The sequence below is a fragment of the Cibotium barometz genome, chromosome 32 (genome assembly GCF_041138505.1).
Source record: "Cibotium barometz isolate CiBa-2024 chromosome 32, ASM4113850v1, whole genome shotgun sequence".
Taxonomy (NCBI): domain Eukaryota; kingdom Viridiplantae; phylum Streptophyta; class Polypodiopsida; order Cyatheales; family Cibotiaceae; genus Cibotium; species Cibotium barometz.
In genome coordinates, this window is record NC_141077.1 from 11491242 (window position 1) to 11517742 (window position 26501).

Sequence of the window (26501 nt, forward strand, 5' to 3'; positions counted from 1 at the left end):
CAGATTAAAGTGTAGTTGTGAATGGGGAGACTCGTTACACATCCCAACGCATCTACGATCAGATCACTCGATTCATCCCTAAGTGCAGGATTCATTGTTGTTGTAGGTTTCTGTGGGGTTTTTTGGGATCACCGATTCCACAAAAATCTATGCCTTGGATCTTGCTAAATAGCCTCCTAGGGATAAACAATCTTCGAGAAGGTATTATACATCAGTATGTAACCTTGTTCACAAAATGTAATAAAAAGTGAACATTATCTTTTGCACTTCTTTGGTTTTTCCTCATTTGGCATTAAAGCGTATTCTCTCTTTTTTCACACCAACAGGATGACGAAGCTGAAAGGAAATTCTTGTTTAAGCATATGCAACCCTCTTTCTTCTTAGGAGAAGGAAAGGATGTTGCCAAAGATGCGAAGGAGTGGATAGAGTCCATGATCAACTATTTCTCTCTTGTTGACACTAATAAAGCCAACCAATCTATGTTGGTCCGTTTCTGACTAATCGGTGATGCTAAGCTAGGGAAGAGGATATCCAAGAAAGCACTGTTACCTAGGGAGCCGGCAAGGAAAGGTATTTTCCTCTAGAGTCTACTGTCACCTGGAAACAAATCAAGGGAGCCGGCAAGGAAAGGTATTTGCCTCTAGAGTCCAGACTTTGAAATCCTAAAGATGAATGAGTTCTATAGCCTGACTCAAAAGAACTCATCAATAGATTCTTACTACTCCTAGTTTGTTAAGCTTAAGAAGTACGCTTCATCTATGGCCTTAGCTCAATCCATTAGCCGATTTGTGCAAGGTTTAAACCCTCTCCATCAGTTAGAATCCATGCAGTCGACTAGCCTTCAGGATGCAGTTTTTTGAGCTAAATCTTTAGAAGAAGATCCGAAGGATAAAAATAGCAACAACTTTAGAAAGAGGCCTTACCTGGAATCGTTCAATTTAGGGTGATCCTCTGGATCACTCTTCAATCAGCTACCAATTAGTGGTTAAAATTTTCGACCATGGAGTGTGCTACAACTTTCACCAAGCACGTCACCGTCGTGCTAAATGTCCTCATCCACCCAAGGCTCTTAACCTTTCAAAATTACCTCCTCCGAACTTTCCCAAGAATCCACAAACTAATCCTAGGTGAAGAGTTGCGTCCATTCAACAACCTAGTCAAGTAAGAAACGGAGTTCAAGGCCCCAGAGGTGAATATCATGGAAGAGGTCGTGGAAGAGGAAGAGTTGCTATGATCCAAGTTGAAGAAGCAACCCTTGAAGATGAAGAGGAGGATAGAGCTCAGGTTCATGTTGCGATAGAGCACTAAGGTGAAAATCGGCAATTTTCAGTGATCCAGACACTAGCATCTCATCATGGTAAACATTTTAAATTGTTGATTGATTTTGGAAGCACTCATTCATTTCTTTCACCAAAGTGCATTAAACAATTAGGTGTTAATAAAAAACCATCCAAGAAAATGTTCATCAAGCTAGCTAGTAGCAAGAAAGTAATTTCCCAACATATCATAGGATATCTAGAGTTTGAACCAACCAACTGCTACTTCCACATGATGCCATTGGGTATTTATGATGGTATTCTTGGAATGGATTAGCTAAAAGCAAAAAGTGTCACTATCCATTGTAGACTGGAGAAATCTCATTCAAGGATGCCAAAAACGAAGAAGCATCAGCTTCAGGGAGGACTGGTAGACCGAGCATACAACTAGTAAAAAATAGTTACTAAAGGGTCTTAGGAAGAATCAAAGGGTGTTTGTAGTAAAACTCAACAAGGCAGAGAAAGATATTGTAGGGAGTGAACATGATTGGCTACAGGACTACAAAGATCTCTTCCTAGAGAAACCTACCCAGATGCCTCTACAAATAAAAATTGGCCACGAGATTGAGCTTATTCATGGAGCACAACTTGTGGCAAAAAGGACATAAAAAATGTCGGTTCCAGAGTCGATAGAACTTAAGAAACAACTCCGACTAAGGTTAGAGCAAGGGGTCATCAGACCGAGTGTATCGCGTTGGAGAGCTCCGGTCCTATTTTAGAAGAAGAAGGACGAAATCCTACGGTTATGCATTGACCATAAGAGTCCAAATCAACTTACTATGAAAAATAAGTATCCAATCTTTAGGATTGACGAACTTCCAGATCGACTTCACAGTGCCGAAGTCTTCACAAAGATTGATTTGAAGTTTGGTTACTATCAGATTACAGTCAAGAAGGAAGACATCCCAAAGACAGCATTCAACTCCAAATACTGACATTATAAATACACCGTGATGCCATTTGGGTTGACTAATGCTCCAGCAACTTTCAACAGGCTCATGAGTCATGCAAGACATATTCAGAAAGCAGCTAGACTATCATGTCTTGGTATTCTTTGATGATATTTTGATCTACTCTAAGGATGAGAAAATATGAAAACACACTTCCCAATGTGGATTGCGAAAATCCTAGACATCATCTTATTGAAGGTTGCAGGTGCATTTGTAAGCCCAAAAGGCATGACTACGAACTCGTAGTGACCACGCTCTGTCCGGAAAGCTGTTTTTGGAATGTTAGCTTCAAAAATGCGGACCTGATGGTAACCACTCTTGAGGTCGATCTTAATGAAAAATTTAATACCATCTAAACACTCGAAAATGTACTTTGTCCTTGGCACAGGAAACTTATTCTTGACGGTGAGTTTGTTTAATGCCCTGTAGTCTACACAAAGGCATGCAGACTTGTCCTTCTTTTGGACAAATAGGATAGGTGCAGCAAATGGTGAGGAAGAAGGCCGAATAAATCCGGCTCGAAGGAGCTCAGATAATTGTTCAGGGAGCCAAATGGTGATATTAACCAAGCTACTTAAAAAGAATGAAAAAGTAGTTTGGACTAAGGAGCATCAACAAAGCTTCGACAAACTCAAGGTGGCTCTCACAACTGCACCCATCCTTCAACTATAAAATTTTGGTGCAGATTTTGAGGTAGTCATTGATGCCAGTGGATTGGCTATCGGTGGAGTACTCTCACAAGAAGGAAAACTGGTTACACTTCAAGGAAACTCAAGGATTATGAGAGAAACTATGTTACTTATGATCTAGAACTTTTGGCTATAATTCATGCTGTTAAGCTATGGTGACACTACCTACTAGGCAGAGAGTTCATGCTTACTATAGACCATAAGAACTTAAAGTGGATTTTTACCCAGCCAGATCTTAGGCAAAGGCGCTGGATAGAGATCTTATTAGAATTTGATTTTAAAATCAAATATAGATAGGGCAATGATAATGTAGTTGTAGATGCATTGATTGCAATCTCTATGCTAGGTAATCCTTATGGAAGTGAAGGACAAAATAGCCTTGGATGAATACTTTGGGCATATTTTACAACTCATGGCCCAAACAACTCATTATGAGAAAGAGTAGGATAATCGAAGATTATGCTCTTAGTGATGGATGCTTATTCTATCAACTAAGGATTTGCATACCAAACATTAAAGAGTTAAAAGATCAAATCCTACATCCTCCACCGTGATGGTCCACCATCTCAGGTCTCCTATGAGGTGGTTGACTTCTTCTAGGGCTGAAAAATCATTGTGTATAGACTATTTTGGGCTATTTGGACCAAGGCGTAAAACTTAAAGGTTTGAAGAACATGTTATTTGCAGGCTGTATGGCAGTGCTTCATGTGGAATATGTGCAAACCAGCGTGACATGAAATGAATGTTTCTACTTTCAAATGTGTGCACTAGATGGCATGATATTCTACACTACTTTGCACATTAAAACAATATATACGGAACTCCATCTCTGCTAACAGAATTTAGTTTTGTTTACTGAAACATTGTTGAGCATTAAATGTTGGCTGCTTCTTTGTCACACATGCAATGATGACCTACTGTACATCTCTGTTTTGGTTTTTGAAATCTCAATGTTATACATTATATTATGTAGTACCACTGGTCATTAAGACAATGCACTTGTGTGCAGAGATTAGCAATCAAGAGGATGGCTATGAAGGAGACAAAAGAATTTTTTAATGAGCTGAGGATTCTTTCAAGTGTACACCATGCAAACTTGGTAAGTTGAAACTCCAAGTAAGTTGGAGTTATCATTTAACTGAAAGTGGCAAGTTTCACAATGATGCAAAAACTTAGTGATAAGTTTTACCATCTTACTGCTGCAACACATGCCAATGTTGCAAGAACTGAAGTATCAAGTCTGAACTGGTGTTAGGACATTTATGCTATTAGGACTCTATTATGTGTGGCTGCATGTTTTCGATATCTAACTACAACTCCTGGTTCTGTGTGCAAGCTACTGTATAAGGAAGATGCAAACCTTTGTCTTATCAAAAGCAAATGGGAGCTCTTTTCTTATTTTACACAGCATTGTTAACTCTTGTATATTCCAGCGAATGATGCACAGTGGAACTGTTGAAATTGTGTTAAAATAAATAAGAGGGATTGAGTTGTGTTCTTGCCTGCTCCAGTGTGGTTTCATTAGTCTGCTTGGGATGATGAAGTGCAAGAAGACATTCCCACATAATGTTTGACACGGATCAAACAAATTTTGTGAAGCTAATATGTGTGGCAATCTTCTCAATGTTTATTGTAAATTTTATGGTCATTTGATCTCATTTATATCCTTTTGAATGCAGCTTGATCTTGTTGGATATTGTACTGAAGGTTATTTGTTTCTTGTTTACGAGTATGTAGACAATGGAACATTAGCTCACCACCTACGATCTAGTAAGAATGATGTGTACAAAAACCAAAAGACATTTATCCACACAAATTTTTTGAGGTTTAAATTACTGGTGGTGGTGTTGCAACTCACTTTTTATGATTGTCTGAGTATTTTTAGGAACTGACGTACTGCCATGGACGCAAAGAGTCCAAATAGCACTTGATGCTGCAAGGGGTATTGAATACATCCATGATCATACCAGACCAACTTACATTCATCGCGATTTAAAGCCAAGCAACATTCTTCTTGACTTGAATAATCGTGCCAAGGTCCACTTTATTTGTTTATTTGTTCGTCTATTCATAAGCTGCAGTGAGGTGCCAAATCTTCATGAGGTTGCTTTATGAATTTATCTAGATAAACACTTTGCATCAGGCCTCAAGCTTTTGAGAAGTGTCAGATATGTATGCTTTTCCAAAACTGTCATATGTTGCATGTGGAATTACAGGTTGGAGATTTTGGTCTCACAAGACTTATGAACCCAGAAGGCAATGGATTTACAAACACATTGGCAAGGCAAGGCACATTTGGGTATATGGCTCCCGAGTAAGTACTTAATGTCGTGTGAAGTTTTTCTTTTTTGGACTCATTCCTTTTGAGAGGCAAACTGTATAAAGTTTGTGCATCTACCCTATGGATATTAGCTTGGGGCAACATTTATCTGCCAAATAATCAAAATCTATCAGATAATTCTAGAGTTAAATGTAGAGAGAGCAAAAATAGGTCTGAAAGGAGTGTTGTTTTTTTTTTTCCTTTTTTTTTTCAAAAAGAGACTTCTATTAAGTATGAGAAAAACATACAACAATCACAGCTATAAGCCGGAAAAGAATAGAATCACCCCAATATGTAAGGTGATTTCAACCACTGAGGAGCATCATGATGCCATGTAAGACCTGTGGTACTAAAGGAAAAGAAGATGCCATGGTCCCATTCCTGCATAAACATCACACGCTTTGCTTGCGCAGAACGAGAGGGCCCTTGAATGCGAGCCCAAGTAGCCATAAGAGTATGGATGATATCACCCCATATAGTACTAATGCACTGAGACCCAAAAATCTGGACACCTTCAATAGCCTCCATGCATCTAGCTCTCCAGATCTGCCATGCTGTAAGACTGGCAATAATCTCCCAACTGGTGTCAATCCTCTGTCTAGGGGGTGTATAATTAGAGTGAGGAACATCCTGCAATAAACCATGCTGGGCAATACCTCTACGAATGAAAATAGCAGAATCTGTACCTTTGCCCTCATAAAAAAGCTACCGACCGGACTGGGAGAGCCAAGCAACTGCCTCCCAAGTCACATGCATGGCTCGGTCACTCAATTTACCCATAAGTTGGGCTACAGAACCCTAAATGAGTGGGAGTGGAAGGATGCTTGTAACCCTTTGAAAAGCATGCCTTTTTTCAATTATACGGTGCGGAATGCCAGACATCTTATCTTGGGACACATTCAGAGTGTCCCTACTCTTAGACTCCATTGGGAATCTTACGGCATTTCGACTGACATTCAGAGGGTATTTTGGCGGAGATTGTGGCATTCTTATAGGAAGCCACAGATTTCCTCCTTTATCTGGGTTTCTCTTCATGGTGGTCTGGCCACCAATCAGTAGAGGTTTGTTACTGGTGCTTGCCCAGCATGCCTAGATGTGCAGGAGTTTCGGAGGAGTCAGTTTACCATTGTTTATGGGAATGCAGGGAAGCACAGAGGGTTTGGTCTGCGATTGCACACCTCTTTGGTAGGATTAAGAGGGATGCTATCATTTCTTTTGGCTCTATCATTTAGTTGACATAGTCTGGGCCTCGGCTGAGATTCAAGGGGATTGACAGGAGCTTGGCCATTATGGTTAGGCAAGGAGTTGCTCGGCAGTGTTGTCTTCAGGATTTGCCACTTTCACACTTTGTCCCTCCGGCACATAGGTTAGATGGCTCTTGGGAGATTATTGCTAGCATCTCAGCCTGGAATATGTGGAAGGCTTGATGCACTGAGGCCATTGAGGGTACTCCGTTTCTCAGTGTCTTTGTAGGATTTGGAGTGATATTATTCACACCATTATGGCTTTATGGCTACCTGGGCCAGAATCCAGGGATCTTCGAGGGCTGCGGAGAGGAAGCGCAGTCAGTTTATGAGGGAGTGGGACATTGGTATCTTTTTCACATCCTCTAATTCGGGACCCGATTTGCAGCTCAGGGCTCTTGATTGGTTGAGATCTCCACCTTGCTTGGTGTGAAATCTCCATTTTGTAAAATTTTTTCATACTTAATAGAAGTCTCCTTTTTGAAAAAAATAAAATTTGTTGTGTAGTGTTGCATCCCCATAAACAATGTGTACGGTCTCAGAGTGCTGCTTTTTTTGGTAAGTCTAACTATGTAATAAGAGGTTGAGCCGCCTCTATGTAGTGAGCATGATGGATTGAACTGGGTTGGATTGCGTATATCAAAACAAAGATTTTGAGTGAAAAGCCAATTGAATGTCTTCACCTGTGCTCCTCATTGATCGGTTTCCTCATTGACAAGGGCTCACAAAGGGACAATTACCACTCTAAGACTTGCACTTGATGCACAGATATGGCCACGTGGCATCCAAGTGTGGGATGCACATGCCAAGGAAACTTGGATCCCGGGCGCTTGGATCCACAGTTTGGCCTCAATACGGGTGGCTTGAAGGTTGCCTAGCCCTTGTAAATTGGCAAGAGATTGGAGAAGACCATTTGGGTGGCCAAATGGATACCTGTTGCATCATGCCCAAAATGCACTCCTTCCATACATGTTTGACAGGTGCCTCAAGCTATGGCAAGTCTTAACACCATATCTTGTCTTGTAAGGTGCAACGAATTGCCAAAGTTCAAGTTACCAAAGTAGACATGCCACTCATAGCACGTGTGGCAGTGATTGAATAAGTATCATGTGCCAACCTCTCATACACATCTAGCTTGTCACCATCCATCCGATCATGAACTGTGCATTTGTAATTTTGTCATTCACAAATCTAACCACTAGGCTTGCCCTAGCAATGCCCAAGATTCACAACAAGTTCTTCTTAATTGCTGGTACATACAAAGTATTCGAGAGAGTAATTGTCCCACATTTTGCAACATTGGCGACTTTGCCAACTCCTTTCACGGGATAGGAGTTGTTGTTCGCAAATGCGAATACGTGCTTGGGGAGTAGACCCAAGAGATGAAAACAGATCTCGTTGAGAAGTGATCTGCACCACTATCAAAATACCAGAGATTCTAGCACGACTATCAAAATACCAGACATGGGAGTTTGTTATTGACATGGATACGTCATGTAGAGAAGGATCATTGCTACATTGTACATGGAATGTACAATTGTCCTTTGCATAGTCCGTAGATTCTTTCTTCTTAGCACCAAGTATTGACGCATCAGCCACAGCCATGCACGTGTGAGTACCTCCTTGGGGAGCAGACCCAAGAGATGAAAACAGATCTCGATGAGAAGTGATGTGCACCACTATCAAAATACCAGACATGGGAATCTTTTATTGACATGGATACATCATGTAGAGAAGGATCATAACTACATTGCACATGGAATGTACAATCATCCTTTGCATAGTCCCCAGATTCTTTCTTCACGGCACCAGGTGTTGATGCATCAGCCATAGCCATGCACGAATCTTTCTTCTCTTTTTCCTTTGCTACTCTTTTCTTGCATTCGTAAATGTAATGCCAGGTTTCTTGCAATAGTTGCACTTGCCCTTCTTCTTAGGCTTGTCGCCCTCTTTCTTTGCATCCTTGTCGGAGGACTGGGTTGAATTTATCTTAGACTTATTATCCCCTTATGAGAATGTTTTGACTTTACCATGTTGATTTATTGCAAAGGCATGATCTCCAATATGCATAACAAACCAATTTTTACTTGATTGGTCTTCTTGCAAGAGCACTGAAACCAACTCATCAAAAGTCAGGGCATTTGGATTACCCTTCATCACGGTCTAATGGTAGAAGCATGGTCACCATGAAACTCATTTCACATTTCAATGTTGAAACATTTCGTGTGCACATTGAAACCATATCGTTTCATGTGGGGAAAAAGGTGGTGATTTTGTGTGCTTTTTATCTTTCTCTTTCCTTCTTTCATCCTATTTGTTCTTTTCTCTTCTCTTTTGTAGGTCTTCTTTGTTTACTAATGATAAATATGCTAGTATAATCTTATAACTATTGGCTAGTACCTTCACATTTTATGTATATCATCATTTCGGGCCAACGTTTCACTGTCCACCTATGTGGTGTTGAAAATTTTTGTTCCAAAATAAATTGTTTTAGCATCGTTTCGTTTCAATAGTGAAAAGTTTCGCGGTGACCTTGGGTAGAAGCAAAACTCTTGTACGAGTCCGGCGATGCATCGAGAATGATGAGCACTCATGAACTGTCAAGATACACCTCATCCACTCTTACATGTTACTCCTTCAAATCTTGATTTTCGTGAGAAAACCATCCATTGAATCTCCCTCATTCATATGCTTTGTCTCAAGCTACTGATGCAGGAAGGCGACACGTGTCTCATTGTGTACATTGAAAACTGGTGCAAAGCGTATCCTAAGCCTCCTTGGCAATTTGACATGAGCGATTATGAGAAATTATGCTTCGCTTCATAGACAATGCTATTAAAGTATGTGCACTGGCATCTTTGCCATCCCATCTAGCTTGCTCCGCAATAGAAGGGGATGTAGGATCTACTGTCAAAGTAGACATAGTATCACCTCCCGAAGCACCTATACGAGGCTGCTGGCATGCTCGTGAGACAAGGCGACTTGAGATTTGTCTCTAGGGTGTGTAGAAATGGATGAGAATCAACATCTTAACATGCTAGAAATGCAAAAGAGAGATTAATCCTAATGACAATGCTAATGACAAAAATAGAGCATAATGACAAGGTAAGAGGTTTAACAAAAAGTGTTACATGTACTCTGCACTGTAGTGCATGGTGACAAATTGGCTCATCATCATCAGTGCAACATTGTACAGTATTAGTTCCATACAGGATGATATTTGTCGTACGCTGTGACTCCATTGTAATCCTCAGTCGAGGATAAGTCAGGCATGAGCTACGTAGGTCATTCTTAGCCATAGCAAGTCAGTCAGTCAGTCTAAGTCCCTTAACCCACTTAAAGAGACGCATTCATGCATATACAGTCAGTAGAAACCTTAGGGTTTGCATCAGAAAGCATTCTGCATATTGCACATCATTCATCCATTGCATCTAGACCATGGCAAACACCCCAGATATCATCTAGTATTTATCAGGATATTTACTAGGATTTTTTGGGTATTTTTTCCATCATTTTCAGCATTTTACACATCATTTAGGCATTTATGGTGGACATGAGCAGTCGGCCAGCTCAGTAGCTAGCCGACTGGCTCATGGTGTCCATATAAATAGATCACTTGCATATTCAACCATTCATTCATCATATTCAGTGTAGAGCATTCAAGGCTTGGAGCCTTCAGCACAAGGAGCATAAAGCGATTGTAGTTTCGAGCCCTATTACCTCAGCGTTTTCCTCCTACAGCCGTAGGCGCATCAACGCATGAGCATTCAGCCCTTGCATCAGCAAAACGCAGCAGTTTCAGCATTCAGCCAGCATTCAGCCTTGTGTTTTCTGCATCCATACAGTTTTCAGCATTCATCTATTCATCGTTTTGCTCCAGCCACTTGGTGAAGGTAAAACGCAGCATTCATACTCAGTCTAGAACAGTCCCAAACAGCCCCTCTCTCAGCCCTAGCTTTGCATCTCTCCCTCATTCCATTGGGAAGAGTGCATAGGCTCGAGATTGGACATCTTTGGTGCTTTTACAGCAGTGTACAGTTCAGCCCAACACTTGGTCTTCAGAGGTCTTGTGTTTGGCTTATTGTCAGTCACACCGTCAGTTTCTTTAAAGATAATAAAGCAAATACTATCTCGGTAACGGGATAGGGGGCCCTTCAGTGGGTAATTCGGGACCCCATACGGTGTACAGTTCTCATCTCTCTGTCATCTCTTTAAAGTTTGGAGTCATTAAAGTGGATTGCTAAACTTGTGAAACTCAGGATACAGTAGACGGTGTGAGCATTTGTGTGACAGGATCCTCCAATACGAATACTTCTGCTTCATGTTATATTGGTATCAGATTCAACTTGTCCACACACACTGTATCTTAGCAAGAGGGCATCTTTGGATGGTCAGATTGCGTTCCGGCACGACCACCGACTTCAGCATCATGTTTACTGAGGAGAGTACCCATCAGTCGGAAGAAGTCTCCCCCAAAGGAGACCTTGCTCTTCCGACTACAGCAAACATCATAGCTCTTCTTAGAGCTCAGAACCAGCTGCTCATGGAGCGTCTCCAACTCTTGGAGGCAGCAGCAGCACGTCTTCCTCCACCTCCAGCAACCCCCGACTACATCTCCCTCTTCTTTCAGATGGAACAACAAAGGAGAGAAGATGAGGCCCGAAGGAGAGAAGAAAAAGCAGAAGCAGAATTAAGAAAGCAACAAGAAAAGCAGAAAGACGGGACTATGAGGAAGCCCAATGCAAGATCGACGAAGACCGGCGTCAGGCTGAACTCGCCGCTCGGGAGCACCAACGAGAGCTCGATGGAGAACGTATGTTACTCGAGCACCAAAGGGAAAAGGAGGCCATTCATCTTAGATACCAGCACCTCTCTTCAGCATCCCCCGCCTCAGGTGCCACTAGCCAGTAGTCTGCAGCATCAACCACCGTCAAGGTGGTTCCAAACGTTATGTACTGTACGGATCCGTACGTACTGTACGTTGTTTGGTACGGAAAAAAATTTTAAGGTACGTAAAAATACGTACCATTGGTAAAAATACATAAAAATACATAAAATCTCAGAAATTTCAGCCACCTACATTAAATTTCAGTCCATGTCCACATTGACATATAAAACTTTCGAAATAGAGACACAACAAGGTCAAAAACCTACTAATTCAAAAGTGAGAAATTAGAATCACAAAGTCGTCAATCATACTTAATAAGTTAATCGTACTTAATACTTAATACTTATTACTTAAGACAAGTCACATTGTCACAAGTGAGTCGTGACAACTCACAATTCACATCAAGAAATGATGAAATTTGAAAATGAGTCTATGAATAATGACAAAATGTGCCATGTCCATACAACACCAAATCAAAACTAAGGTAATCCAAATCAAAACTCATCATCCGATGAGGATGATGACCCTGGAGAATCAAGCATATAACCCTCCGTGATGACATTGCCCTCGTCATCATACTCAGGCCCTGTCATCATGGGCACAGGTGGGTGGGCTGCCTCAGATGTCCTTGTCCCTGTCTCTGCATCATCCTGCTGGGTAGTGTGAATGAGGCGAACGGCCTCATTCGCACGTGCTCGAGGAGTCTGAATAGGCAGCTTCCCTCTCCGGGCGCCTCTCCGGCCAGAACTCTCTGCATCTGCAGGTCCCTCATGTAGCTGAATTTTATAAGCCCGGGCTCTCGATCTCGTCACCCGCCTGTCTACACTCTCCAGCTCTCTATGCAGGAGGCAAAGAATCTCGTCCTGCTCATCTCTCAACCGTTGCTCTGCCTCATCAATGGTGGTAGGATCTGGGACCAGCTTGACACGTGTTGGATCCACCTATTCAACGTAAAACCAAAGAGAACGCGGAGTGTCAACGACTCAACTTTTTGTATACTATAGTATAAAAGCTATGTAAATGGAAGGCCAATCCCCATAAGAGAATGAATAGGATAAACTCACCTGTTTTGGGGTGCCCAAAGCATGATAAGCTCGTACGAGCTTCATGTTGGCCCTACAATAGACCAGTCTCTCTAGTTGAGAGGTGCTCAAACGATTGTGTATCTTTGTATGTATGAGCGAGTAAGCGCTCCAGTTGCGCTCACAAGCACCTGCTGAACAATCCTGCACTCCAATTCAAAAAAAGTGCTTCATTCATGTGAGCTCGGCAATTCCCAATAAGCTTCACAAGACTAGTTCATAGTCCATAGTACATACATGATGTACATACCTGAGATAGCACTCGCAGAGCTATATCTGTAAGCTGTGGAAGACCCTGTCTTCCATAGTTTTGCCACCAAGTAAGAGGAAGCTTGGTGGCCTCTGGTCTAAGAGCAACAACTCTAACAAATGAGGGTCCCAAGTTGTTGACCCAGCTGCAGAGCTCCGCATCAATCTCCAATTGCTGTTCCACATCATACATACTATTAATGTACCTATCTCGTAAGGTGAGCAGCTCCCTATCATGAAAGAGAAGTGGCGTCTTGTAGAAAGGATGGAGGAATGCAGCCATCCCATGAATGGGGCGACTCATATACCCCCATCGATAATCCACAATAGCCAATATATCATCTCGGCTGCAAGAGTAAAATAAACAGAGAAGTAGAGCAATTAGTAAGTCAAGACTCAAGAATCAAGATTCTGTAATCGGCCATCAAGAATCAAGATTTTACTTACCAATTCTGTGTCAGGGACGTACAGGCTGCAATATGACTCTTCATCTGCATGAAGAGGTGGTACACTAAGCCCAAAGTGGAGCCCTCCATGTCTGTGACTCGCAGAAGTACAAATATTGGCTGCAAAGCCACTAAGAGAGTTTGCACATCCGTCCAGAGGGTCTCATCCAGTATCCGTCTCTGTATGTATTTGGTGGGCTCTGTCTGTGAATGATACATATCTCTCCACTTTGGATCCACAACTGTCTGTAATAGTGGATCTCTCAATTTGAAAAGCCTGTGTAGCACCAAATACATATAGGCAAATCTTGTCTTGGATGGCCGCACCATATCTAGGTTGCTGTGGCTCCTAAAGATAGCCAATGCCTGCTGCTTCTTTCTGAAGAATGTAGTGATCTTCGTGGCATCAGAAACTGTGGGTTGCACCCAACTCAGCTTGCCTATGTCCTCCATAAGCAAATCAAGGCAATGGGCTGCACAGGGAGTCCACACAATGCGAGGAAACTCCGCCTCCACCATGTCTCCCATTGCCTTGCAATTAGCAGCATTGTCTGTTACAACCTGCACCACATTCTCTGGACCAACCTCAACAATTGCCTGGCGAATATGCTCATAGATACTCTCAGCAGTGATGCGTTCGCCTGCCTTCCCAGCATCCACAGCGCGTAAGAAATACGTACCAAGACATGGTTTGCCTTTCCGTATATGTATCACCCTCATTCTCATCTTGCATGACAGAAGGCCTCTTTCTGGCAGACGATGCCTGCACAGAAGAGGCAGGCTGAGATTCATCAACCTGCGTGGATGGACCGGCCAAGTTCCCAAGAAGAGCATCATGAAGCGCATCCTGTGTTTCTTGTGTGCCTCTTCCTCTTCTAGCTGCCCCCATTGCAGGGAAATTTTCAGCAATCAACTGATCTCTCAATGCTTGTGGCACTCTCTTGCACCCTGCACAATTGTTGGTGGTGCCAATGCCTGTGAGGTGCTTGATGACACGAGTAATTGTACTCGTGAGGGTGAAATTGCAGTACTTGCACTGCCATTGTCGAGTGCCACTACCTGCCTGCCCTGGAGTAGTCACAATGCGAATGACGTTTGTGTGCTCCTTCCAGTATGGGTTCTCTCGCTTCGGCATGATTGCTTTGACAAATTCAATGCACAATGCCATACAATTTCAATCAGGATTCAGCAATCATGCAATGCATAATATTTAGTGGTGGGCAGCTCAGGTGAGAGTGAGAGTGAGAGTGAGAGAGAGAGAGAGAGAGAGAGCGAGAGAGAGAGAGAGTTATGTTGCTGCCTTGGGGGCCTTAGCAAGGGTGGGTGGGGAAAGGGGGGCGGACAGGTTACAGCAGGCGAACATAGAAGGGAAGGCGGTGGCGAACAGCAGGCGAAGAGAGAGATTGTAGAGTCCCTTACCGGAAGGTGTACGCTGTCGCAAGCGAAACCCGAAACCACCACACGCTGTATGGAGTCCAGACGGTATCGGCGAAACCCAAAAAAAAAGATACGAGACGCTATCGTAGGCGAAATCCGAAACCACCACCCCAAAAAAAAAAAAAAAAAACATACGGATCGATCCGTACGTACGGATCCCCGTACTGTACGGATGTACGGTATGGATTGGATCCGTACGTACGTTTTGATCCTACCTTGACTACCGTCATTCGCAGCCAACCTTATTTCAGTAAGTATGATGGTAAGTGTGATCATTTAGCAGTTAATCAGTTTATTCATCAATTAACTGCTCATTTTCCATTAGCTAGGATCACAGATTCTCAGGATAGAGTACACGTAGCAGCTCCCCATCTCACTGGTGAGGCAGTCACTTGGTGGCAGCATTGGTCTAATCTTTATACAGACCAGACCACAGGTGTCACAGCTTTTAGCTGGTTTACATTTGTCCATGACCTGAAGACCAGATTCCTCCCGCCCCAGTACATGACGGGCCTGGCATATGAGTTCTATGGACTCAAACAAAACGGATCCCGAGTGCTTCAGTTTTTCGGCAAGGTTATTACTTTGGCACAGTAGTTAGGGCTATCTGTGGCACATCGCACTTTGCATAAGTCAGCTAAAATTGGCAATGGCGGCCAGCCTACGGTTTTTTTGGCCCAAAATATTTTTAAAAACTGCCATGTACTTACCAATGAGGTGATAGCTCAAGTGGTGAAGGTGTTTGCCTAGGACATATCAACATGAAACGTTTCGTCGTTTCGAAGGTTTCGTTTCGTCGGTTTTGGACGAAACGCAAAGGTTTCGAAATGACACTTCTTATATACACATACCAAATTTATAACATAGCCAACAGAAAGATGAAGACACATTTTTTGGGACTAGTGGGTATGAAATTCATGATTTTGGGAGTAGGTTTTTTGGTATTTTCAAAATTTGGGCAACAAAAGGAGAGGAAGAGAGGAGGAAAGAAACAAGTTCGAGAAGAAAAGGAGAGATCGAGGAGGAGGAAAGAGGAGGAGGGAAGAGGAGGGGTGGACCGTGGAGCAAAAGAGAGAAAGAGATGGAGCTCTCATTTTAGTAATTGTGTTGTTGTTGAATGTTCAGAAATGAATTGTTTTTTCATTCATTTTTCTGTATATATATACTATATAGTATATTTTTTATGTTTTTATGGACCTTACGTATTTAATGTACCTCAAAATCTCAACCCATATTTATGGAGATTTCTAGAGGGCACAATGAGCCGAACGGGATTCCCCGTGGAGTGGATTCATGGGGTTTCACGACTTTACTCAGCTTCGCACAGCTAGGTCCTCATTCAGGGAGCCTGTGGCGATAGATTCCCCCTTTCTCGCTCAGTACGGCCGCGCAAGGCTATCTTTTGGCACCTTACCTCTTCCTATTCATCGCCGAGGCCATGAGAAGTTTTCTCTCAACCCAAGAAACTAGGCTTCAAGGATTGCCTCTCCCCCTCCGCAAGCAAGAGGAGTTGCTCGATTCACAATTTGCAGATGACACAGCAACCTTCCTTTCAGGAGATGTGGGGAATCTATAGAGATTCGCGGAGGCGATCGAGGTTTTTTGCCGCACATCTGGAGCACCGATCAATTGGCACAAGTTGTGTGGTTTTTGGGTAGGCTCTGCACCCGCCCCGACTTAGCGGCTAGTTGAGGATTTCCAATGGATCCCAAGAGGCAGTCCAGTTCGCTATCTTGGATGCCAGGTGGGCATTGGTATCTCTCCGGAGGAGCAGCTCGCCCCTCTTCTTCTGAGTATTCGGAAGAGGCTTTTATACTGGAGTTCTGCGAGACTCTCCTTGGCAGGTAGAGTGATAGTGGCGAATCAGGTTCTTCTTGCCACCATGTGATACATCACTTCGTGCTTGGTCTTCTCTCGAGCATGTATTGGCCAGATTCAGTGGTTGATCCGGAACTTCTTATGGGCCGGCAGTGAGACAGGAGGCCCGCCAAGGCCAAGGTGGCATGGAGAGTGATTATTCAGCCACGTTGTCAAGGGGGGCTAGGCCTCATTGGCCCTGCTATTAAGAGTCGTGCCTTGCTGGGCAAACTGATCGTTAGAGGACTCCTTCCTAGTGGTGAGCCTTGGAAGGACTTCCTCTTGGTCCGGATTTCAGCCCTCACCCTGAGTCTAGGGGGCCCTTGGCCGCAAATCACCAAATGGATCTTCACACATAAACATATGCATAAAAGATTTTTTTATATTAAAAGTGAGATTTTCATCATAATTGGATTTTATGCACAAATTAGATGCATTACCCATTCCTATGGGCAGGTTTCGTTTTGTTTTGAAACGTTTCGTGCCGGAAACGTTTCGTGCCGTTTCGAGAGGGCAAAACGGGTTTTTATGTTACTATGCCTAGGACCAAGAGGTCTTGGGTTCAAAACCTCCCCTTGGTGCTTCCTCGGCTGCATCGCCTACGGGTGGATAAATAAGCGGCTACAGGCGGGCGCCTACGGGCGGTGAAAAATTGGTAACTACGGGAGGATCGTGCCACGCCAAAGGTTAGTCGTCCGGGGGGGGGGGGGGGGGGGGTAAAAAAAAGAAAAGAGAGCCACGTATGGATCGGCACAGTACCGTACACTAAAACGTACGGACCTTATAATAATGTACGTTACATACGGATGCAACCTTGATACCTATACTCCACCCTCCTCTCCTCAATGGATCTAATTTCCGTGCAGGCAGCAACAAGCTGACTCTCTATCCACTGGCGATGTGGGGATCTCTCTTGAAGCCACTATAGAGAGGCAGGACTCCTCCTCAGACTCCTCTCCTGCGCTCAGAATCCCTCCGACCTGCTTTGGGCTACCTCCTGCAAGAAACCGCTGATCTCCCCTAGGCCCACATCCAATGTGCACGCAGCAGAGTCTAAAATAAAGTCTAGTCCTGCCCAGATTTGCTCTATCTTGTTGCAGTTCTCGGGGTCCTAAATGAGGCTGTCCGGAATCCTAGAGCTTGTAGGCATATGCTCACTTATGGTAGTGCTATGTGTGAACAGGGCTTAACCAAGGGCACTTTTTCCCATGTGGTTTTTCCCCTTGGACATCAAGTGTGAAAGGACACATATAATATTTTGTGGTTCTATATTATATGGATGTGGCACACATGCAAGGGTTGACTTGCATTTTGTGGATACCACACTTTTGGCTCTCTCTCTCTCTCTCTCTCTCTCATTTCTGTGTGTGAGCTTCTCTACCCTGCACCTAACCCTAATGTGCAGGTTTGTGTGTGAGTGTGTGAGTCCAACACCCAACATTTGGTATCAGAGCTGGGAGCTGGGAGCTGGCCTTGGGAAACTGCTGCTGGAAAAATTTCTGCGAAATTCCGTCCACAGGTTGCCAGATTCCGTCGCCTGCGTTTTTCCGTCCGTTGGATTCCGTCGACGCTGTGTTTCCGTCCGTCGGAGCTCAGCCGTCCGGCCGCCAGAGACGGGCGGCACTAGTGGGGAGCCCACCACCTCCGCCCAGCCTCGCGGCGGCGCTTCCTCTGTAGCCGGCGACCCAGCATCGGCGCCGCCCAGTTCCGTCAACGTCCACGTGCTCCCCGCCCCGCCGTTCCGTCCAGGCTCCCGCCTGACGCCGTCCGTCACGGTCCTGCTCCGGTGCCGCTGTCCGTCCGTCTACGACACTCAGGCCCCCCTCGCTGTTCCGTCCACGCCGCGTCCGTCCGTCTACGCAGTGTTCGCCGTATGCTCCACTGCTCGCCCGACACTAGTCCAAGGCCACCGTCTACGCTCCGTCTTGACTGGCGTCCACTTCAGGCGCCCGCACTGGTCCCAGCCCGCCGGCACACCCTGCCCGACTCCTACGCGTCCGTCTGCTGTTCGCCGCCAGCGACCTCAACACCTGCCGCCAGCAACTCGTCGCCTCTCGCTCGGCCGTTACAGGCCATTCTCGCTAGCCCACGACTCCGCCTACCTCTTCGCTAGCGATTCTAGCGCTGGCCTCTCTCTTGTTCGACTCCAATGCCCAAAGCCCGCCTCTGCTGGTCCGCCACTGCCCAGAGCACACCTCCGCCAGCTGCCACGTGCATAGGTGAAGAATCACCTGCAGCTCAGTGTGCTCTCCACTTGCATCGACTCCCTCCAACGCCTTCACCTGCAACGACTCCCTTCAACAAGGTCTCTTCCCGGCTGCCCAGGTACCTTTGTTTCAGCAAACAGAAAAATAAACATTTGGTTTGCAGGCAGATTTTGCCAGGAAGATTTGTAAGCTTGCAGGTGGTACAGGATTAAGGCAAATTTGGGGGTTTTTGAAATTGAGGTCAAAATCAGCAAATTGAACCTCTCTTATTTGCAGAAATTTGGGGGTTTTTCAAAATTGAGGTCAAAATTGGCAAATTGAAGCTCTTACATTTGCAGAAATTTGGGGCTTTTCTGAAAATTGGCCAATTTGATGCACATTGAAGCGATTGGAGTGCATAAAAATTGGGGATTTTCTGATTGGAGCATGTAATTGGGCATTATAGCTGCGATTTGTCGCGTATGTATACACATTGAGTGTAATTGGACAATTTGGTGCAGGTTTACACTTGCTTTGGTTTGCAGGCATACATTTGCACAGGACATTTGGTTGCCTGGCAGTGCACATTGGTGCTTGGTTTGCTTGCAGATATATTTTGTTGACATGGCACAGAATGCTACAGATGTATTTGGTGTGCTCACCCAGGAGGACAAGCTGGATGGATCTAACTACTCCCTCTGGAGTTTTATGATCCGTAATTTGCTGGTAGCCAAAGGGCTTTGGGGCATCGTGTGTGGTGATGACACACGCCCACATACCATTCAGCCAGCCACGCCTCAAAGGGGAGGTGCTCAAAGAGCTCCTGATGTAGATCCTGCTCCCACACAAGAGCAGAAAAGATGGGACTCTAGAGATGCACAGGCCATGTCATTGATAGCCCTTTCAGTGAAAAGGACTATTATTCCACACATTCGTTCGTGCAAGACATCGAAGCTTGCATGGGACACATTGGAAGCAATGTATCAGGTACGCAACGAGGCAAGAGTTGCCTACTTGAAGAGGCAATTGGATCTTCTTTCTATGGATGAGGGTGACTCTATGGCAGATCATCTCACCAAAGTGAAAGATTTGTAGGAACAATTGCTCAACATTGATGAGGTTATCCCAGACAGACAAATGGTCACCAACACTCTACATTCTTTACCGCCTTCCTACTTGGGTTTTCACACCTCTCTCAACCTCTCAATGAGAGGAGGTGGTGATCCCGTCACTTTTGAAGAGCTCGTGGGTTTACTCTTGCAGGAAGAGCAAACAAGAGCAAACATATCGAGCAACCGTGGTGGAGAAAAGGCATTTACAGCCAAGGATAAGGGTAAAGCAAAGAGCTTTAAGCATGGGGGACAACAGTCTAGCAAGGCTGGTCATGGACAGCCCTACATCAGTGAATGTAGGAAGCGGATTGCAAAAGAGAAAAAGAAAGAAGCAGGCAATGCAGTAGCAGACTCTCCGGATGACAAAGCAAAGCAATCAGCTAATGTAATCCAGGAAGAGTACACTTTTTTGGTCACATGCACTAGTGACACACCAGGTGCTTCGAACACTGATATGTCTTGCATTGCATCTGACAGACAGAATGCATCATGGTATTTTGATAGTGGTGCTTCGAGCCACATCACCTCATGCAAAGATGTATTTCAGCACTTGGTTTATGCTTCAAATGGCCGCACTGTATCATGTGCAGATCATACCACATATCTAGTAAAGGGAATTGGTAATGTCATACTTATTGCAGCCAATGGTGCCAATATATGTATGAGAAATGTATTGTATGTTCCAGGAATAAAGAAAAATCTGCTCTCCGTCTCAGCCATAAACGACCAAGGTTTAAAGGTTGAATTTGAAGATGGGAAGTGTTTGGTAAAAGACCCATCAAAGGGTTATGAAATAGTCACTTTTGGAACACGATACAAAGGCTTGTATAAGCTGGACAGCTATGACAAGCGCACTTATGATGCAAATACAGTGGCTGCCCATACTCCTGCTATGCATGATGCAGAGCTATGGCATGCTCGTTTGGGCATGTAAATTTTCAGAGTTTGATGCTTTTGCAGAAGCATCATATGGTTGATAATATGCCGCCTCTTGAGTCTCCGCCAAGACATGTATGTGAGGGGTGTATTTTGGGAAAGATGCATCGGAAACCATTCCCCAAAGATGGAGCTGTTAGAGCTGAAAGTAAATTACAGCTCATACATAGTGATGTATGTGGTCCAATGCGGACACCATCCATAGGGGGGCATCTTTACTTCGTCACATTCATTGATGACTACTCCAGGTTTGCTTGGGCTTACCCTTTGAAAGCAAAAGAAGATGTGTTTACATGCTTTCGACACTTTGTAGCAATGACTGAAAATATGTGTGCATGTAAAGTCCAAACACTTCGCTCAGATAGAGGTGGAGAATACATGTCAAATGCATTCAAGGATTATATGCTTCAAAAGGGCATCAAACACCAATGTACTGTGCCTTATACACCACAGCAGAATGGTGTAGCTGAGAGGAAAAATAGATCTCTCATGGAGATGGCAAGATGCATGGTGAAAGCACAAAAGTTGCCTCACAAATTCTGGATGGAAGCTATAATGTGTGCAACTCATGTGTTGAACAGGTGTCCAACAAAAGCTTTGAAAACCATAACACCATTTGAGGCTTGGTATAGCCGAAAGCCAACAGTGGATTATATGCGTACATTTGGGTGTTTGGCATATGCACATGTGCCAGAACAACTCCGAACAAAGCTTGATGACAAAGCAATTAAATGCATTTTTGTGGGCTACAGCAATGAAATCAAAGGATACCGTCTTTATAATCCAACTACACGAAGGATTTTTGTAAGTAGAGATGTGGTATTTGCTGAAAATTCAGAACAGCCCATGGTCAGCTTATATAAAATCAATGATACAGGCATACAGGACATGTTTGATGGACTTTTACCCATTGCAATTAGGGGGGATTCAGATCAGCCAGCCCCTACACAAGAAAATCCACATGTAGAACATGTGGACCAGCCAGCCATTCAGCCCCCTTCTGTGGAAGAAGTGGAAGATCTTGTCAGGGAAGAGCAAACAGCCATAGACACAGCCAAGTCAGTGCCAAGATGGTTGCTGAAAACTTTGCAAGAAAGCAAACTTGCAGCTCCACTCACAGGTAGAACAAGGGCTAGTTCCAGCCATGCTTTGAATGTACATCGTGGGGAGTCTGCATTCGCAATGGGTGGTCTCTTTGATTCAGAAGAGCCTTCTTCTTATGAAGAAGCACATGAGAATGAGCATTGGTTGCAAGCTATGCAAGCTGAAATTTCTTCTATCATGAAGAATAATACATGGGATCTTGTGGAATTACCTAAAGGCAAGCATGTAATTGGCACAAAGTGGGTGTACAAAGTCAAAAGAAAGTCTGATGGTACTATTGACAGGTACAAAGCAAGACTTGTGGCTAAAGGCTACTCCCAGAAAAAGGGAATAGATTATGAAGAGACTTTTGCTCCTACTTCGAGAATGACCACAATAAGATCTGTGATTGCATTGGCTGCTCATAAAGGATGGAAAGTGCATCAATTGGATATCAAAACTGCATTCTTAAATGGGGATTTACAGGAGGAAGTATATGTAAATCAGCCCATTGGTTTTGTAGTTCCTGGTGAGGAACATAAAGTATGCAGGTTGCACAAAGCATTGTATGGGTTAAAGCAAGCTCCAAGAGCTTGGTATGATAAGATACATGCTCATCTAACCAGCCAAGATTATGAGAATAGTCCAGCTGAAAGCACATTATATGTGAAGAAAACCAATGCCGATATTCTCATAGTCATCTTGTATGTAGATGACATGCTCATTACAGGTACAAGCAAAGCACAAATTTCAGATTTCAAAGCTGATTTGAAAGCTGAATTTGATATGTCAGATTTGGGGCCTTTACACTACTATCTCGGCATACAGTTTATGCATACAGATGATGGCATTGTTATGCAGCAAACTAAGTACATAAAAAGTTTGCTAAAAAGGTTTCACATGGATGAATGTAAGCCCATTTCTACTCCGGTAGAACCAGGTGTACGGCTTACTATGCATGATATTGGAGAGCCTTTTGAGGCCGGCCTTTATAGCCAGGCAGTGGGATGCCTCATTTACTTGTGTAACACGAGGCCAGACATATCTTTTGGGGTGTCTTTGTTGAGCAAATTCATGCACAGCCCAGGCACAAAGCATTGGCAAGCAGTCAAACGCATTTTTCGATATCTTAAGGGTACCCTGGATCTTGGTTTGTTCTATCCCAGGGGGGGCAGCTTGCAGCTTTATGCATACAGTGATTCAGATTGGGCTGGTGATTATGATACCAGGCAATCCACCAGTGGGAATTGTTTTTTTCTTGGCAGTTCATGCATATCTTGGTTGAGTAAAAAGCAACCCATTGTTGCTACATCTACTTGTGAGGCTGAGTACAGGGCAGTCTTTACAGCTACAGTAGATTGTGTATGGTTGAGGAGACTATTGGCTGATCTTCGTGAGTGTCAGCAGACACCCACCACCATTCTCACTGATAGCCAGAGTACTATGGCCGTGGCACGAAATCCAGTATTTCATGCACGTACCAAGCACATTGAGATTCATCATCACTATGTCAGAGAGAGGCTACATGCAGGGGAGATCAGTTTATCTTATTGCCCTACACAGGATAATGTTGCAGATCTATTCACAAAGGCTTTACCTCGAGAAAAGTTTGAAGCTTTTCGCAAAGCTTTGGGCTTACTCTCATATAGAGAGTGATCTGCTACCTTGTACAGGTTCACACTTCCACTACAGGGGGGATTTGTAGGCATATGCTCACTTATGGTAGTGCTATGTGTGAACAGGGCTTAACCAAGGGCACTTTTTCCCATGTGGTTTTTTCCCTTGGACATCAAGTGTGAAAGGACACATATAATATTTTGTAGTTCTATATTATATGGATGTGGCACACATGCAAGGGTTGACTTGCATTTTGTGGATACCACACTTTTGGCTCTCTCTCTCTCTCTCTCATTTCTGTGTGTGAGCTTCTCTACCCTGCACCTAACCCTAATGTGCAGGTTTGTGTGTGTGAGTGTGTGAGTCCAACACCCAACAGAGCTCACATGCCTGTCATGACTCTAGGGGTCCTCTAAGGACAACATAACCGGGGCGTGATTTGAAAAAGTAGTGCCTGCCAAGATACTGACCATGCCCCCACAGCTACAAGCCCACTCATCAACATAAAACCTGTCAAGTCTAGAGAGGTTGGAGCCGGTGCTCCTCCTAGGGCTGCGCCCAAATTTTGGAAGATGCCAAGGGTCTTGTCCCTTAAGTACCAGTATAATCTCCTTCTAGAAAGAATACTCTGCTCCTGAGACTGTGGTCGTGCCCCAGGGGGGCGCAGCAACGTGAAGAGAAAAGAGGGGGGGGGGGGGGGGGGGCACATACGACTACAAGGGGTTCAAGAGAGTATATTATCCTCCATGGGAGGCCAAAAGATGGCCTATGGGACCTCTGAGAGCCACCAAAGTTGTGGGGAGAGAGAGAGAGAGAGAGAGAGAGAGAGAGAGAGAGAGAGAGAGAGAGAGATTACTTTCAATGTTGTCATGTAGATATGCTCAGTTCGGACAGGTATCAGTAAAACTAGATACCTACGCCTTCGGAGTTGTTTTATTTCAAATTGTCTCAGGAATGGAGGCACTTCTTGGGCAAAACAAGCAACTCGTTTCTGTGGTAAGAGTTAACCCATCTGTTTATTGCTTTGAAACTTAAGCTCACCAAAGATGAATTTGTAATGGCGTTATGCACAAATAAAAAAAATCTTTTATAGTGGTACTAAAGCTAATCTCTTCTTTACCACTTGATAGTCTTGTTGTAAATGTGTTTGCAGTTTGATGATATATTAAGTAAGCCTGATGCAGAAGTGTTGTTCAAATCTTTAGTGGACCCAGCTTTGGGTACTGATTACCCAGTTGAGTCTGTCTGGAAGGTAAAGCATTCTGTTTTCTAGTGAAAGATGAGTGGACATGTAAAGACCGACCTGCAGTTGCATGGTTTTCAAGTAACTAACATGGTTAGTCTTGCGTATGTCAACAGATGGTTATTCTAGCAGCCAGATGCACGCGAAACGAACCTGAGCTGAGACCTCCAATGAGGGAGGTTGTTATAGAGCTCATGATGTTATCACACGTTACACAGAATGTGGAGTCCCACACCTAATTTGAAGATGCCAGTTCACTCAAGATTACAACTTCATCACAATGAAGCATTCTGTGTTTATGAGGATGCCCCTAATGGCCCAGTAAAATGAGGCCTTATGAGCACTGAATAAATTGGAATGCTTATGTTTACTATGCATGTGTGATAAATCGTGTAAACAGTAATGTCAGCTCAAAACCACTATGAAGAGGAGATTTACCAAAGCATACTTAATCAAATTAGCAGAATAGCAATGCCTTGAATATGTAATTATGTATCACAAGAACACACATTGAACATAGTAGTATGCATTTGGAGATGTAATGGAGGAGATTTAAGCTCTCATCCCTTAGAACACAATCCATGCTACCTTTGTTTCTTATATATCTGCAAAATCTGAGTCAATGCTACCTTTGTTTCTTATATATGTGCAACGGACAAGAGGTTCAGAGGCCTTGTGGGACCCAATGAAAAGGATAAATGCGTCCCTTTCGGAGCTGCCAGACCTGGAGCGGCTCATGAAATATTGGAAGTGTTGGATAGAAAGAGGTCCTGAGAGTAGCAGAGGGATAGACTGGAGAAGAGCGAGCACATATGGAAATAAGGCTGGGTTGAGGCTTGTGGAACCCAAGTGGCAAAAGCAAGCTCATTCGTTCCTCAAAAAGCTCTATCAGGTAAGGGTACACAGCAGAAGCCTTTCAACCAAGAAAGCTTCCTATCTACCTCAATAGGCTGTTAGTTGTGGGTGTGGTTTCTCGTATACATTGAAAATGTATGGTGTAACGTTTTTATTGTGACATAATATGGCTAAACACCAAGGATTGGCCTCTATTTAGCCTAGGTTAAAACGCATCCATCATAGTGCCTTAAAAAAAACAGTCCTAGCTCATAGGAATAAGAAGCTCCATATCTGCCCATGTATAGATGCAGTCGCCTCATCCGAGGTGCAGGTCAGCCAGTTCATAAGCTTGGTGTTTGCGAGCCCTTGTGTAGAATGTCTCTTCCATTAAAGGAGCTTTCTATATTCGGTTTCATCAATGATGTCTAGCATGCCCATTGAACTGTATTCGAATTTTAAAAAGAGCAGAAGCATGGTCAACCGGTCAAAAAGAGATGAAAGAGCACCCATTGATGCTTGCACACTTAAACATGCTCTTGGAGGTGGATGGAATCTGCATGAACTTGTGGATGAAAAAGTTGGAAATGCATGGATGAACTTCAAAGAGGTTTTTAGATGGTTTAAGCCTTAAACAAATCATAAGAACGTTTTCTTTGGCAAATTATCATATTGTCCAACATTGTAGGAAAAGCATTCTTCCATGCTCTTTTTTTGTTTTTGTTTTTTCACCATGGATTTAGAAACTAGTGTGCTGGGTATAGTGAATTTTGGTAAAATAAAAAATGTGTAAACGATACAAAAGACCACTGTACTAGAAAGCACAAAAGAAACACCTAGTCTTATCAAAACCTTTCATGAAAGTTGCCACATAGCCACTATGCATCCTATTTTTAGTAATTCAGTGATACCAATTGTCATAGGACGGGGGGATGCAGGTTTCAACACATCACGTGAAGGGATAAAGTCCCCCCTCTAACAAGAGAAAATGTTTTTTATATTTTCATACCTA

The 26501-nt window shown here is 43.7% G+C and overlaps 2 protein-coding genes across 2 annotated transcripts in view; one reads left to right on the plus strand and one right to left on the minus strand.

Moving 5' to 3' along the window:
* Positions 1–25281, plus strand: part of LOC147619821 (chitin elicitor receptor kinase 1-like) — a 33253-nt gene extending 7972 nt beyond the window's left edge. Inside the window, exons 6-12 of the mRNA XM_086825668.1 lie at positions 3965–4054; positions 4635–4725; positions 4841–4992; positions 5172–5269; positions 24288–24408; positions 24566–24664; positions 24772–25281. Of these exons, the coding sequence (XP_086681794.1) occupies positions 3965–4054; positions 4635–4725; positions 4841–4992; positions 5172–5269; positions 24288–24408; positions 24566–24664; positions 24772–24894 (774 nt within the window). The 3' untranslated portion in view covers positions 24895–25281. The remainder of the gene's footprint in view (positions 1–3964; positions 4055–4634; positions 4726–4840; positions 4993–5171; positions 5270–24287; positions 24409–24565; positions 24665–24771) is intronic.
* LOC147619822 (uncharacterized) lies at positions 11698–15253 on the minus strand. The gene is made up of 4 exons (XM_086825667.1): positions 13186–15253; positions 12740–13085; positions 12472–12633; positions 11698–12348 (listed from the first exon to the last, which is right to left on the minus strand). Exons 1-4 carry the CDS (start codon positions 14028–14030, stop codon positions 11902–11904), a joined length of 1800 nt encoding a protein of 599 aa, XP_086681793.1. The 5' UTR covers positions 14031–15253; the 3' UTR covers positions 11698–11901.
* Positions 25282–26501: the final 1220 nt, after the last annotated feature.